Raw genomic sequence first — 14,521 nt, forward strand, 5'->3', positions numbered from 1 at the left:
AGCCCATGAGGCTTCAACCCTACACAGTATTACAGGTAATTAAGGAATGCTGAGATGGAACCGCCTTCCCCAGGGAAGAGCACACCAATTGGTTACTCAAGTTCAGCTCTGAAAACACATATCTGAGTAGCAATACATAGACTGAGCAGGTTATATTTATGTAGTACACATGTACCTACACATATGTGCATGTAATAACAAGTAATTTGTTTAAAAGGGGCCATGAATTTGAAAGGGAGCAAGGAAGGGTGTATGGAAGGGTTTGAAGGGAGGAACAGGATGGGGAAAGTGTTGTAATTTTGAATAATCTCAAAAAGTAAAAGAAATTAAAAATCATTTAAAAAAACAAACAGGTGAGGAATGATTTAAGGGAGGGTGAGGGTCCAGGCAGGAGACAATCCATGCACAAAATACACTCGAGTGTACTATATAACAGTTGTCAGTACAACAAATGATACAGGGAAAATGGAAAATAAAATGACAATGACTGACAACTGATGATTTTTAAAATAAGTGTATTTAAAAGGTTCTTGAAATAATATAGATAATGGACTTACTAGAAAAGGGTTTCTATGAACCCATAATATTCTCTGCTCTTAGAGACTATATTCTCCTCCACTCCTCACCATGATCTGGGGTTAAAAGGACTTTCTAGATTTGGTTTAGCTTGGTTTGGTTATTCTTTTCTTTTTTAAAAATTTAAGTACATTTAATCAATTATTTAATTAATTACCCATATCAACCTAAGTAGTTCAGCTCCAATCATCAAAGCATTTCACTATCAATTCCTATTGGCGCAAAAAAGAGGCAAATTCAGTATTAAAAATATTGTTAAACGTCATGTCAAAGGGTGAAAATAGAGCAACTGGATGTACTTAAATAAGAAATACCATGTGTAATTAAAATCTATCTTAATTAAAAACTCAATTAAAAACTCTTTAAGATTAAGTATTTCTGAACAAATATATACATATAATGATACTTTAAAATGACTCATGAATTTCAAGTACTAGCTATAATTTCTGGTATTTACAAGATTTCATTTGGAACACCAAACAGCTTTTAAGGAGGGGGAGTTCCCTGAGCCTACAGCAAACACAAGCAGAAAATAATGATTAAAAGACAGTCCTAAAATAATAGTTAACATTATTGTTTGGAAGGTGAAATTGCACAGATAGGCCATGTAGTGTGTCCCATGATTATGCTAATTTCATAGAAACAAAGAAAAGTACAAGTTGAGTCATTTGCTCAGGACTTCAAGGTTATTTTTTTATTGATGTTTAGATTTATCAAAGTGCAAAGATTTTGTTGCTCTGGTCTGTTCCCTTCCATAGCTCTCTGGACTCATGCCAATGTCTTCTATGATAGGCCTATAATAACTTAGTGACCTGCACTTTAGAAGCATTTCCTGGAGTTATTATTTGCCTGTTTATATAAAAACACTGGTATCAAATTCAGAAATAATGCATTATCGAATATTATTGAGCAATTACTAGCCAATGCCTTCACTTCAGATCAGCCCGACTGATGTGGGATTTCCCTCTGTATGCTGTGATTACCATTAATGAATAAAGAAACTGGCTTGGCCTATTGATAAGGCAGAACTTAGGTAGGCGGAGAAAATTAAATGGAATGCTGGGAGAAGGAAGGCAGGAAGATAAGCCATGTAGCCCTGCCAGAGACAGATGCTGAAACCTTGCCGGCAAGCCACAAGCCTCGTGGTGAAATATAAAATAAAGGTTAATTCTAGATGTAAGAGCTAGCTAGCAATACGCATAAGTAATTGGCCAAGCGGTGTTTTTAAATAATATAGTTTCTAAGTGGCTGGGAACCAACAAGCAGCCTCTCTTCACACTACACCTGACCAACATAGGTCATGATTCTGATTTTCTCAGATATTGAACAATCATAGAGGAACATCTCTTGGTGGACTTTTCAAAGCATTAAAATCTAATTTTCTTTTGAGCAACTATTTTACGTATTTTTTGTGTTTCTATAGGTGTCTGATATTTATTTTATTCATTATTTATTTTGTTCATGTGTATGTGCATGTGTGTGTGTTTGTGTGTGTGCACGTGCATGCATGTGTATGCATGTGTCACAGTGTATATATGGATATCAGAGTATTGATTCTATCATGGGAGTATTAGGGATCAAACTCAAAGCATCAGGATTAGAAATAAACACCCTTATGGGCTAAGTAATCACTCCAGCTCTTATCTTGTTATTTGAGACAGGATCTTGCTATAACCCTAGCTAAACTTGAATTCACTATGTAGACCAGGCTGCCACTAAACTTGTGGCAATCCTCCTGCATGCTGAAATTACAGGCATATAATATAATAAACCCAAACTGGCTTAAGTGATTATTTCTTAATTCATAGTATGCATTACTCTTGTAGGAGTTAGTCCACTTTGTTTATTTTAGAGTTGCAAGGCATCTTAAATGTTAGCTAAAACCCTTACTGCCTTGATGAAGAACCTGAAGTCAAGTTACAGCCTAAGTCACAAGAAGATGTTAGCAAGGCCCATGTCTCCAAATCTCCATGCTATAGATTCTGAACTTTTCTAATTTTAAAACAGATTTCAAAATAAATTATAATTATGTGTATGTATCCATGTGTGGGTTTCTAAATTGGAGTGCAGTTCTAAAAGAGGCCAGAAGGGGGTCTAGATCACTGTCTTGGCTGGAGTTAATGGTGGTTGTGAGCCTTCTATGGTAGGTGCTTGGAACCAAACTCAGGTCCTCTATAAGAGTAACAAGTGTTCAAGGATCTCTCCAGCCTCTTTTTCCTTGGTTCTAAGATACAGTTAAGTTGATTCTGCTAAAATTTCAATGGAGTAACTTATTTGAAAGTATGAAAATGAGTAAAATAAACACTATATTCTTACCTGTAAGAACCGTACATCACTTTCTGGCAGTCAACCAACAAAAATTTCTGTTCCATTTTTCCGTGAAATTTTGCTCCTGTTTTTGACAGATAATCTTGGCCTCTTACTGTCCGTACTCGAATGTTCTACAATTATATGCAAACATAAAGTGAAATTACATCTAGAAGTGAGACAGTTTGAAAAGCAAATAAATAACAGTGTGAACACATCAAAGACATTGCATTGATTGACTGATTGATTTGAGACAGTGTGTCTCTGTGTAACAGTTCTGACTGTCCTGGAATTCATTTTGTTGACCAGGCTGGTCTTGAACTCACAGAGATCTACTTGCTTTTGCCTCTAGGTTTAAAGGTGTGGGCCACTACTGCCTGGCACCAAAACAATTAATTGAAACAAACTTTTAAAACACATAAAAATTCATTAAAGAAAATTGCAAACATTTTCCTACAATTAAATACTCAAGAAAGAGAACCATTCCAAAATATTTTTGACACAGCTTAAATGAACATATTTTCTGTTTACATGGAATTATTTCATAAACAATACTAGATTTCACTATGAGAAATACTTTCCAACTATAATAGCACAAAAATCTTGAAATAAGTCAAATGTCAAGGAAAGCACTAATTCAAGTGATTTGACATATCAGATTACAGGATCACCTGCCAGAGGTTTCAGAGTTGTATATATGAGACAGAGTCACTAACCGTTGCTGCTGGCAAATAACTCCGAAGAGCATCCAGGCATCCTCTCAAGAAGCACATTCCAGAACAGACAGGCCTTCCAATCTTACTCCAAACATCACTCTGTCTCCATTGTTTTGTCTTTTTCTTTCAATTATTTTTGGCTGATTTATCTTAACATGACTTAAATTTGTATAGAATGAAAACAGTAAGCAAAGTATTTGAATAAAAAAATGAATTCTTACCCTGAGACGTTGAATTTGACAACCCTGTTTTTCAGTCATAGTTAGAAAATGATTAAAATTGGACTCATCAAGTAAAATATATACGGATATGCCTCGGGTTGATGCCTCTACTATTTCTTTGAAAATATCCACATCAGTGAACATATCCATGACTATGGCAATGACCTGTTAAAGACAAAAATATGAGCTAGCTTTAGAAAACTAGTAAAGATTATAAAATTGCTTTAGTTTTAGTAGCAAGCAAAGAAAATGGGAAGCAATTAAGCACATCACTTAAAAATGCATAAATACATGTGTCATTTCTAAAGTATGATAATGCATACAAATAAAAACAGAATCTATGCAGTTATGTAACTTGGCAATCTCCATGTCAGTCTAGGATAATGGACATCAACGTCTCAGTCATGTCCACAATTAAAGGCAAATCCAAACATGCTCTCCACAGTTGTTTATAAACCAGAGATAGCAAGGGAGTTTTAAATATTTTCTTCGATGGCATCCAGGCAAAGATGGGATTGTAGAAACTGTCTGAAGAATGAAGGTATTGGAAGAGTGGAAGAGAAGAATATCTAGGAAATGATGAAAGACAGGAACGAAGAACAAAGCGTTATATATATATCTGTGTCCCTGAAATTAGCTTACCAGACAGAAGCAGCAAAAATTAACATCAACAGCAAAATCAACAACATAAATAGTCAAAGGCCAACATGACTATGAAAGAAACACCCTTTAAAACAGGCCTCTAAATTGGCGTGCATCTGGGCTACTTGCTGGGGGAGGCCAGATGCCCAGAAGTGCTGAGAGAGAATTGAAGAAAAAGAAAATGATTTAATTGGCTTAGCACTTATGTTGCCAAGCACACTTACTGACAACTTCTAATGTGATTGGCAGTAAGACGGAAGTCCCCAACCTTGTAAAACTTGGATTAGCCTTCAGAAAGGCATTTTTGAGGGACATGGAGCAGCAGATAAAAGGGATCAGGGCTTTCTGACACTGAGGAGTGGTGTGACAGGCTCAGCACAGAAATTCCAGCGACAGGATTTGCGTGAAACGAAGTGCAGCTCTCGCCCGAAGGACAGGACAGCTTGAGGGAGAGAGCAAAACCATTTTTATTTACTCCTATACAACATTTAGGCACAACACTGGATCATCCTTAAGTTATATAAGATGGTCTTATATATTCTCGAGATCATCTGTAAAAGGCAGTGCAACCAGGCTTCAGGGAAGCAGACTTTCTCTGGCTCCTCCTATTGCTTTCCTATGTATGGACTGTTGTGGGGGCCAGAGGAAGAAAAAAGCAGGAGAAAACCATCTCACTTGAGGTCTTGATATTCTTCATGATCTCAAGTATGTGATGCTTTCAAATCACATCCATGAGTGTTAATTTATAGTACAGTGCTTAATAAATACTAATGAAATAAAGATTTAAAAATATTCATATTTTATAAAACAAATTCTAAAATATATTTTTGACATGGTCTGGAAGTACTTTTTGACTAGAAAACAGTTTAAATAAAGAAACATTACTATCCAAAATATTCTTTTTAATCAATATATATGGAGTCATTTTAATTTACCAGGAACTCTCATGTAACAAGTTATTTTAGACTTTGAAAATGGACAAAAGCCCATTTCATAGGATTTTGTTTGGAAAAGTAATTGAAATCACTCAGTCCGTGAATGATTCGATCATACTGAGAGTAGAACAAACACCAGTCTTTCTTGTGTGACAGATAAGAGACTAAGTCAAGACCTAGATACTAGATTATACATCTTCAGCAAGCTTATCTGTGGCCAGCCAAATTTGGCACCTTCCCAGACATCTGTTATCTGGCCCCTAACTCAGTGTCTGGAAATTTTATGTGCTCTACAAAGCTACAGAAGGCAACATAGCATGAGCTGTTCTGTAGGGGGATTAGTCTTGGTGCAGAACATTGACCAGAAGTGATGTATGTTCAGCTTGACCTGAACATACTGTATGCTCACTGTGCTCTATAAAATGACCACAATGACTACATTTAAGCAAAGAAGAAGTATAGAAATATCATATCTAGGTTTGATATGAAATACAATACAAATTCTGAAAAGAGAATAGCGCTCATTGCAGCCTACTGTTAAAAAGTATCTGATTGGGATATACAAAATGAAAGTACCTATTCTACAGATTTATCTGTGAGAAGGATTGTAAAACCCTCTTTATAAATGAGATCATGATGTTAATCTTTATAATTGTACCAAGACAAAGCCTGTTATCTCAGCTTCTGTTCTATGGTCATGAACAGACATGATGAACAAGGCAACTCTTATGAAAGAAAACACTTAACTGGGGCCATGCTTAATGTTTTGGAAGGTTAGTTCATGTAATCACGGCAGGAAGCAGGCAGGCATAGCACTGGAACAGTAACTGAGAGTTTTACATCCTGATTCACAGACAGCAGGCATAGAAAAAACTACACTGGGCCTGTCCCCGGCTTTTGAAGATTCTATCACTCTCAGTGACTCACCTCCTCCAACAAGGACACGTCTACTCTTTTCTAAGAGCCACACCTCCCAATCCTTCCCCAGTAGTTTCGCTAACCAGGCAGGATGCATTCAGACATATCATCGCATAAGGGCCTTTTTCATTCAAACCACTACACATGTATAGTGAAAATCAGTAAAAACATTTTGAAAAAGTGAAAAGTTGGTAGTATGTTGGAAAGAAAGGTGTCCACTGTGATGCTGAAGATCAATGCCTGATTTTTTTTTTCCAGAAAAACGGTTCACGATTGCCAGGATTTTCTTTTGAGTCTTATTTGGTTTCCTCTATGCAACCAGCTAGCAAGATAGCTTCATAGGACCTATTTGTCTAATAAGTCTGGGTGAATGATCTGCAGTCATTTAGTTGCTACGAGCACTATCAAAGTGCTTCATTTAAAGGGATTCTGACTTCCCGGTAATCATCTAAAGTGAGACAGGAAGATTTATTTTTTTCTGGCAGAAGAAATAAAATATTTTGTAAAGATAAAAAGGTTAATGTGATTTTATAAAAAGTATTTAGAATAAAATTAAACAAACTAAAAATTATTAATAATTGTGTAATGGAAATCAAGGAAAATGATGACTTAAGAGATATATATTTCTAAGTCTGCAAAAACCTGTCAAAAATTATGAGCTAATAGGTTTCAAAAAAACCAAAAAGCAGCTGATATGGAGAGCAAATGTCTCTGGCCCTTATTCTTGAACAGCTTAAGTAAGAACTAATAGCTTGTAACTGTATATCAACTACTTCGATTTGTCATAAATTAAATGGAAAAGTCACTGAAATGACTCTCTCTACAATAAATCAACTAGGCTAGAGAAGATTTTACATGCATTAAGTTCTAAAATTCTAAGCTGCAGCAACTCTTTTCTACTCTTGATAGTGATGTCTGAAGTAGTGTAAACAGGGCTTCTCCCCTGAACTCTAACAGATAGCTTCACTCTCACATACTGAAAGTAAAAATTAAATTATCCTAGAGATTTCAGGGGCTTACTACTCAAAATTTATTTACATAAAAAACCCAAACTTCATGTCTATATTCTGAATGATCTAGAGTATGTAAAGAAAGGTATTTCATTTTTCTTTGATAACTTAACAAGATACACTGTACATTATTTACAAAAATCTAAACCATCACTAATTGACAAAAGTGAGAAAAATCTAGTATAGAATATATAATACAAATTAACAGAAGAAGTGAAGGGAAAGAAAGCACTAATTGATACATATGTATGACAACTCAGAGGACACTCGGAGTAAGGATTATCCACATTACTTGCATAATATAGGATCCAAAGTGTCTAGTGCAAACATGAAATTTTTGCTTTTACCTTTTTTTTTTAACTTAAGCAAACACCAGATCTATACAAGTCAGCAAGCTTACTTTTGAAAATAACTTTACTGGGGACTTGAAAATGAATTATGAGGGAAAAGAGAAGAAGGCATAAATGAAATTGCAAAGTACCCATAGTCCTTTCTTTAATTTAAGAAGTTCAATCATTTCACATGTTCTGATTTCTTCATATTTTTTCCAAATTGACTTTTCCTGAAACTTGAACTAGCAAGTATATTTAGCATGGGCTCCCAAACCAGCTGTGTCAGAGGTCTTAGACAAAGCAGGGAATGGAGGGGGAAAAACTCAAGACCCTTCTGTAACATGAGGGGGCCTGTTTGTTGGGGGTTTTTCTGTCCTGCCCGGCCCCCCAGCTGTTTAGTCCCAGAGAAAAATCACACAAGAGATCTCTATAAGTTATAAAGCTGATTGGCCTTTTAGGTCAATCTACTTACTGGCTAACTCTCACATCTTGATTAACCCATTGTTCTGATCTATGTTAGCCATGAGGCTCAGTACCTTTTTCAGTGGTGCAGCTCACATCCTGCTCCCTCCACCTCTATTTTCTACCAAGATAATCTAGCTGTGTGATTATACAGTCCGCCAGTCTGCCTTACAAAACCTCACAGGGAATGCTGTGGAAAGGCAGAGGCTAGAGGGGCAAAAATGGAGAGGAGGAAGCACCTCAGCAGATTCTGACCTACCAAAAATCAACCAATTAAAATGCCTCCAGCTGGGTGCAAGCCAGCTCTAGGAGCATAAAAGGAACACTCTAGAATTAGAGTTCTCTTATCAGTCACAAAATACAAGTCAAATTGGATAGAAGTCTTAAATATAAGAGCTCAAAATATAATACTTGCAGAAGAAAGCATGCCAGAAATAAGTCAGAACCACAGAATGAGCAAGGACAACACCCCAAGCTACAAATCAGTTTTGAATAGTAAGTTTTTAAGATATTAAATATAACTTGATTCTCCTATTTAATGTGTGAAAATGAAGCTCTTCAAATATAGACAATGGGCACTGGATTACTAAAACAATAGCAAAAATAAAAAAATACACAAAACATTTGTGAACACAGGAAATCAAAATGGAGAAATAATATAAAATATGGGAGAATATATTTGCTAACTACATGTTTGAGAAGGGAATGGCATCCAGAACATGTAGAAAACTTCAAATTTCAAGAGCAGAAAGACAAATAGCATGATCTAGAAGTAGGCAACAGAATAGAACATCATTTACCAGAAAGTAACACAAATATTTAATAAGTAAAAAAGAGTTAATAGGTATAAATTCCAATAGTTAATAAGTACAAAAACTGCTTAACATCACGAATGATCAAAGAAATGTTTATTAAAACTATAGTGAGATATTTCTTCACAGCAATAAGAATCATTATTACCAAAATATTAACCATAATAAGTGGTAGTAAAAATATGAAGGAAAAATATGGAGGAAAAGTATATGCATACTCTTGGTGGCAAAGCAATCGAAATAGCTGTTATGAAAAACAGTGTGGACCAAAAGGACTAAATTATAGAACTACCAAGGACTCCCAGGTGAGTGGGGACCTAGAACACTTGGTAGAAGAAGACAGAAGCAAAGGGCGGATGAACAAATCCTCATCCATACTGGATTGCCTACCTGACCGGAACCCACAAGTGGCAATAGCTGAGGAAGCAGAGAGCAAACTTTATCTAAGCAAGGATAAGGTACCCAGGTACATAGGACCACAATATTAGATGGGGCAGTGGAAATGGGGAGCAGGTAGAAGTTGACTTAGGGTAGGGTATCTAGGTGTGCAGAGCCAAGCTGACATATGCAAGGGTCGCACAGAGCTGTGCTGACCCATGGACATGACTTGCAGTTGCTGACTCACTCTGCAGAACTTGCTGACTCTGAGGGGGAGACTAATGTTGGACCTGAAAAACCTGAATACCTGTTCCACAGAGGAAATCAACATTTCAGGCCAGCATACCTTAGATTTCTCCTGAGCATTGCAAATCCCTATACAAAAAATAAAATGGGTAATTTGAATTAAAAAGAAGATAAAAGTGAGAAAGAAAAAAGAAGGAAAGAAAGAAAAAACTCAGCTAACACTAACGCCAGACACAAAAGTTCCAGTGCAGAAACAAACACAATACAAAAAGCAAAGCAACACCTACCCTCCAAAATGCACCAATCTCGTAGGAGTGAACTCAAAAGACAGTGACTTAAAGGAACGCTCAAAGAGTACAAAAAAACAATAAGAAATATGTTTGATCAACACAAAGACATGAAGCACTTCAAGAGAACAAAAACAGATAGGTGAATGACATAAGAAAGTCAATTCAAGAGGTTGGTTTCAGTAAGGAGAACTGTGGATGAAAAGTCAGGCTGAAATGATATGGGAAATGGAAATTTCCATGAAAAGCCTCACCAAAAGAACACATCATGTGGAGAACAATAGTACAAGGGCTTGAAGAGAAGAAAGGAAATGGGTCATTCATTCAATGGGAAAATTTTAAAATATATGAGGTGAATGCAGGAGAAATTAGATCCTATGTGAAAGGACCAAATCTTTGAATTATGGGAACAGAAGAACTGCATGGAAATGTATGGAATTTTCAACAAAATTGTAGACTGTTTCCCAAAGGCATGGCCATCCAGCTTCAAAATCCATGCATATTCTTCAGAAGGTTCCACCTCATCAGCTGTTGGGACCCAGTGCATCACAAAGCAAAACTACAACCAGAACCAAAGACAGGAAGTAGAGCTTGTGAGATGGTCAGTGGGTAAAAGTGCTTGCTATCAAGCCTAAGGGCCTGAGTCCAATCCCCATAACTCACAGAACTAATTCGTGAAAGCTGTCCTCTGCCACTATGCATGCACTGTGGAACATGCATGGCTACACACACACGTGCATGCACACACACACACACACACACACACAAATAAATAAGTAAATAAATCTTTTTTAAAAATTGCAGAAAGATGTGGTGGAGACCTTGGGATTTGGGGAATGAGTAAGGAAAGGATGAGAGAGGTTAAAGATTGAATGAATAAAGATTAAATCAATAAAACTTTTGTGGATAAACTAGAACTACCCCATTATCTAAGAACCCCTCTACCATCCTACAAAGTATATAGCCATAGGAAATTCAATCAGCTTCTCAGGCATCATTATTCCTGTGTTTATTTCAGCAAGATTTACAACAGCCAAGAAAAGGGAACAAATTAAATGTTTCCCTAACTGATAAATGGAGAAAGAAAATGTGGTACATACATATGGTGGAATACTATTCAGCTATAAAGATGATGGAATTCTAATAAATGCCCACCATAAGCTCAGACACTTGGTCTCCAGGTGGTGGCACTGTCTTGGGGGAGGTTATGGGGAGATATAGCCTTGCTAGAGAAAGTGTGTCACTAGGGATGGACCTTGAAATTCCAGAGTCTTGACCTGCAGGCTTCCTATGAGTGGACCAAAAGGTGATGTCTTAGCTTACTGCTCCAGGTGTCTGCTCCCATTTCTCCACTGTCATTGGAGACTTTCCTTTGGAAACGATGAGGCAAGATAAGCTCTTCCTGAGATACTTTGTTTTGGGCTGTGGGTTACAGCAGCAGCAGCAGCAACAACAACAAAGCAGTAAACACAAGCAGAATCTAAAAGAGTTAGCCCCACAGAAATGGGTGGTTATGGGAGGTGCCTTAGACAAGGGAATACAGAAGGAGAAAGAGATAGAGAAAGCTAGCAGTGGGTACTACACAGTGTTTAGACTGGAGTGGGGACTGCTAATATGCTATTGCATGGTAGGGTGACTACAGATATTATTACATGCTTTATATTCTCAAGAGCAAGGAAGGGACTTTTAATATCTTCATACTAGTGAAGCAATAAATGTTAAGTAAATTGAACTTGATATTGCAATATATACATAACATAGTCCTCCATTAAGATGCACAAGTTTGTGACTATCTACACTGGTTAAAATGAGTAACTTTAAGAAATAAAACATAAGGATTGTTGTTAAGTAACTACAGATCTAAGGCTGTCTTTGAAGTGGTCTTGCACTGAAGAATGAGAGCCATATTTAGTCAAATCCTAGGCATGCATGAAACATAAGGGGAAAGTTGAGTTTGTTTGCACACTCCAAAGAAACCACCGATGTTACCAGGAAATCAGGACACACTCATGGCTTTTCAAAGCCAGTGCCCATTACTGTATTTTAATATCTCAAGAAGTACAGATGGCAAAGGAAATAGATATTCTGTAGCAACACCCTACCACAGAGTTCAAGAACCCAATATCATATTTGCATATCACATTGTAAGCTTTGCTTTTAATTTTGTTGTTAAATTTGAAAGCTTTTAATTTTATTATAAAATTTGTCAAACTTTCAGAAAAACTGAAATAAAAAAATCTATAATCTATTACAACTATTTTTAATATTATATTTTATTTAATTTTGTAGATAAATAGCATGATCTGGGATCAAAATTTAGAGTAAAAATGAACATGGTCATAAACCATATTTTTCAATAACACTTGAAGAGAAGACATGAGTAGCTATATAAGGCAATGTGCTAAAACAGTTCATTTTTTTAGAGACTAGAATCCATTCATTAAAATTAATAAACATTTTTACTTAATTACTTGTTACTTAATTGTACCAATAATATTTTAAAAGGAAACTTACTAAGGAGAAAATGAATATATTGTAATGAATATCATTTTAAGTCATTAAATTGAACCAAAAAAACCTATTCAAATTGTGATCAATGAGGGAAGAATATAACAAACATTTAAAATTTAATTAATCATGTGTATAAAATGGCACTAAAATGAGAAACAAAATCAATTTAAATTTAAATGGGAATAAGTTATGAAAAAATATTCAAAAGCAGAAAGTTTAAAAATCATTTTAGAGTTTGTCAAAACTTTTTGTATAAAATCTTTATGTTGGATTAAATAATAATTCATTTACTAAACTGGATTGTATTTCCTCAGATATATCCAGCTTTTTAGAGAAGTATATCTGACAAATATCAAATGTTGATAATTTTGTTGAGATGCAGGGTGTGTGTTTGTGTGTGTGTGTGTGTGTGTGTATGTCTTTTCTAGGAGAATAGTTATGTGAGGCATTAATTCATAAAACTATAAAGAAACATGCCATTTTTATAATAAAATTATAATCAAACTACTGTAATTTCCATGCACTTAATTTTCTCTGTATTTTGTCTGATTCGTCTATTATCTATATTATCTGTTCTTTACAGCATCAGCTTTCTTAAATTACATGCAGCTGGAACTTGAGAGTGTGGCTCTGGTGGTCAGGGAAGGTTGTCTTCAGTTAAGAAGTAAGGGAAATAGTTTTCAGGAGATAGTCAAGCTAAATTGGAAAAGTTTCTCCACGCTACTTAGACAGTAACTACCCCACCAGCAGTTCGAGTTTCTTAAGTCCCTGAGTATCTAATGACAGCCACTCTTTACAGACGAGCAGTACACAGACACAGAGCGCAAGAATGCTTGCCCCTGAACGGTGCTTGCCCCTGAACGGTGCACATCTTGTGGTCTGTTACAGCTTCTATTCTCAGGTCATTGAGATTAGAATTAAACTTTCACTGTCCAATTCTCAATTTTTTTCACAATACATGGGAAGTAGAAAGTAGAAAAAGGTAAGATCTCCTGAGTGAATTGGGAGTATGGGGACCTTGCCTTGGGGAAGGTCTGGAGGGTGAGGAAAGAGGCAGGGAGGGGAGCAGAGAAAAATGTAGAGTTCAACAAAAATCAATAAAAAAAAGAAAATTATAAACTATAACTACTTTCCTTTAACTGGTTCATAAAACACATTAGTCTGTTATTCTACATATAGAGACTGCACCAACAAAAACTGAAATAAGAACACACATTCCAAATGTTCTCATTCGATTAGATCAAATTGTTTTATTAAAAAATTAGAGAAATTATATGCTTATATGCATTGCCCTTCATTGGCATTCTACATTCATATTATTTGAAAATAAATGGTCCATATAAATCACCAAAAGCCCACAGTTAAGCCGTTACCGTAGTGGAGGCTGATTATTAAAGAAGGCAGCAAATGATGAGGACATGATGGGGAAGAAATCTATATAATAATTATCTTGCAGCAATCATCGAATTTCACGACTTTAGCAATATAAAATACAACTTTAAAACTTACTTAACCTCTAAGTGAGTTTCCAAAGGGTGAATAATTTCAATTTTCATACATGTGCACAACGAACACTTCAAAAGCTGCATTTATTTGAGCAACCTTCAAATTGGAATCTTGATTGGGTTGAGCAGAATGTTTCTGAGGCAATTGTAATGCCCCTGAAATCTGGTTTACTTGAGACTTCGGTGGCGAATAAGTCAAAGGGTATAGTAAAAAGATACAGATATTCTTGAAAGCATTAAGAAGTCAGGGAAGAGGAAAAATTATTTAAATTATTAAAATGTGAAGCACTGCAGTAAGAAATCTCCCCTTTAACTTGGGTTATTGAGCTGATGAAATGCAGTGGTGAGCCTAGAAACTGAATTCAATACCTGATGGGCTGTATAATTTTCCATAATTTAGTTTTAAACTAAATTACAATTAACGAGCATGTAAAAAAGATTCCACCTCCATTCATAAAGTGACTGTAAAGTCCAGAGAGAATCTCACTGCTGCTCCGGACCCAATGTCATGTCAGATTGCCTTTTGTCTATTTTTAACACTGACTGCAAACAACATTGTATAATATGGGTATTTCAACTCTAGGAAGCCAAGCAAGTGCATGGTAACATTCTTAAGACATGAAAAACATGATTAAAACTAGTTCTAATATTCACTATACAGGG

The 14,521-nt window shown here is 35.8% G+C and overlaps 1 protein-coding gene across 2 annotated transcripts in view; it reads right to left on the reverse strand.

Annotated features, from left to right (window-relative positions):
* The window catches only part of Sack1b (scaffolding CK1 anchoring protein B), a 73,782-nt gene that overhangs the window by 11,444 nt on the left and 47,817 nt on the right, over positions 1 to 14,521 (reverse strand). For both annotated transcript variants that reach the window (XM_087905381.1, XM_048424311.3), the window contains exons 3-4: positions 3,821 to 3,985; positions 2,893 to 3,017 (exon numbers count right to left, since the gene is read on the reverse strand). In XM_087905381.1, coding sequence (XP_087761507.1) covers positions 2,893 to 3,017; positions 3,821 to 3,985 — 290 coding nt within the window. The remainder of the gene's footprint in view (positions 1 to 2,892; positions 3,018 to 3,820; positions 3,986 to 14,521) is intronic.

The sequence above is a fragment of the Myodes glareolus genome, chromosome 4 (genome assembly GCF_982192425.1).
Source record: "Myodes glareolus chromosome 4, mMyoGla1.1, whole genome shotgun sequence".
Taxonomy (NCBI): Eukaryota; Metazoa; Chordata; class Mammalia; order Rodentia; family Cricetidae; genus Myodes; species Myodes glareolus.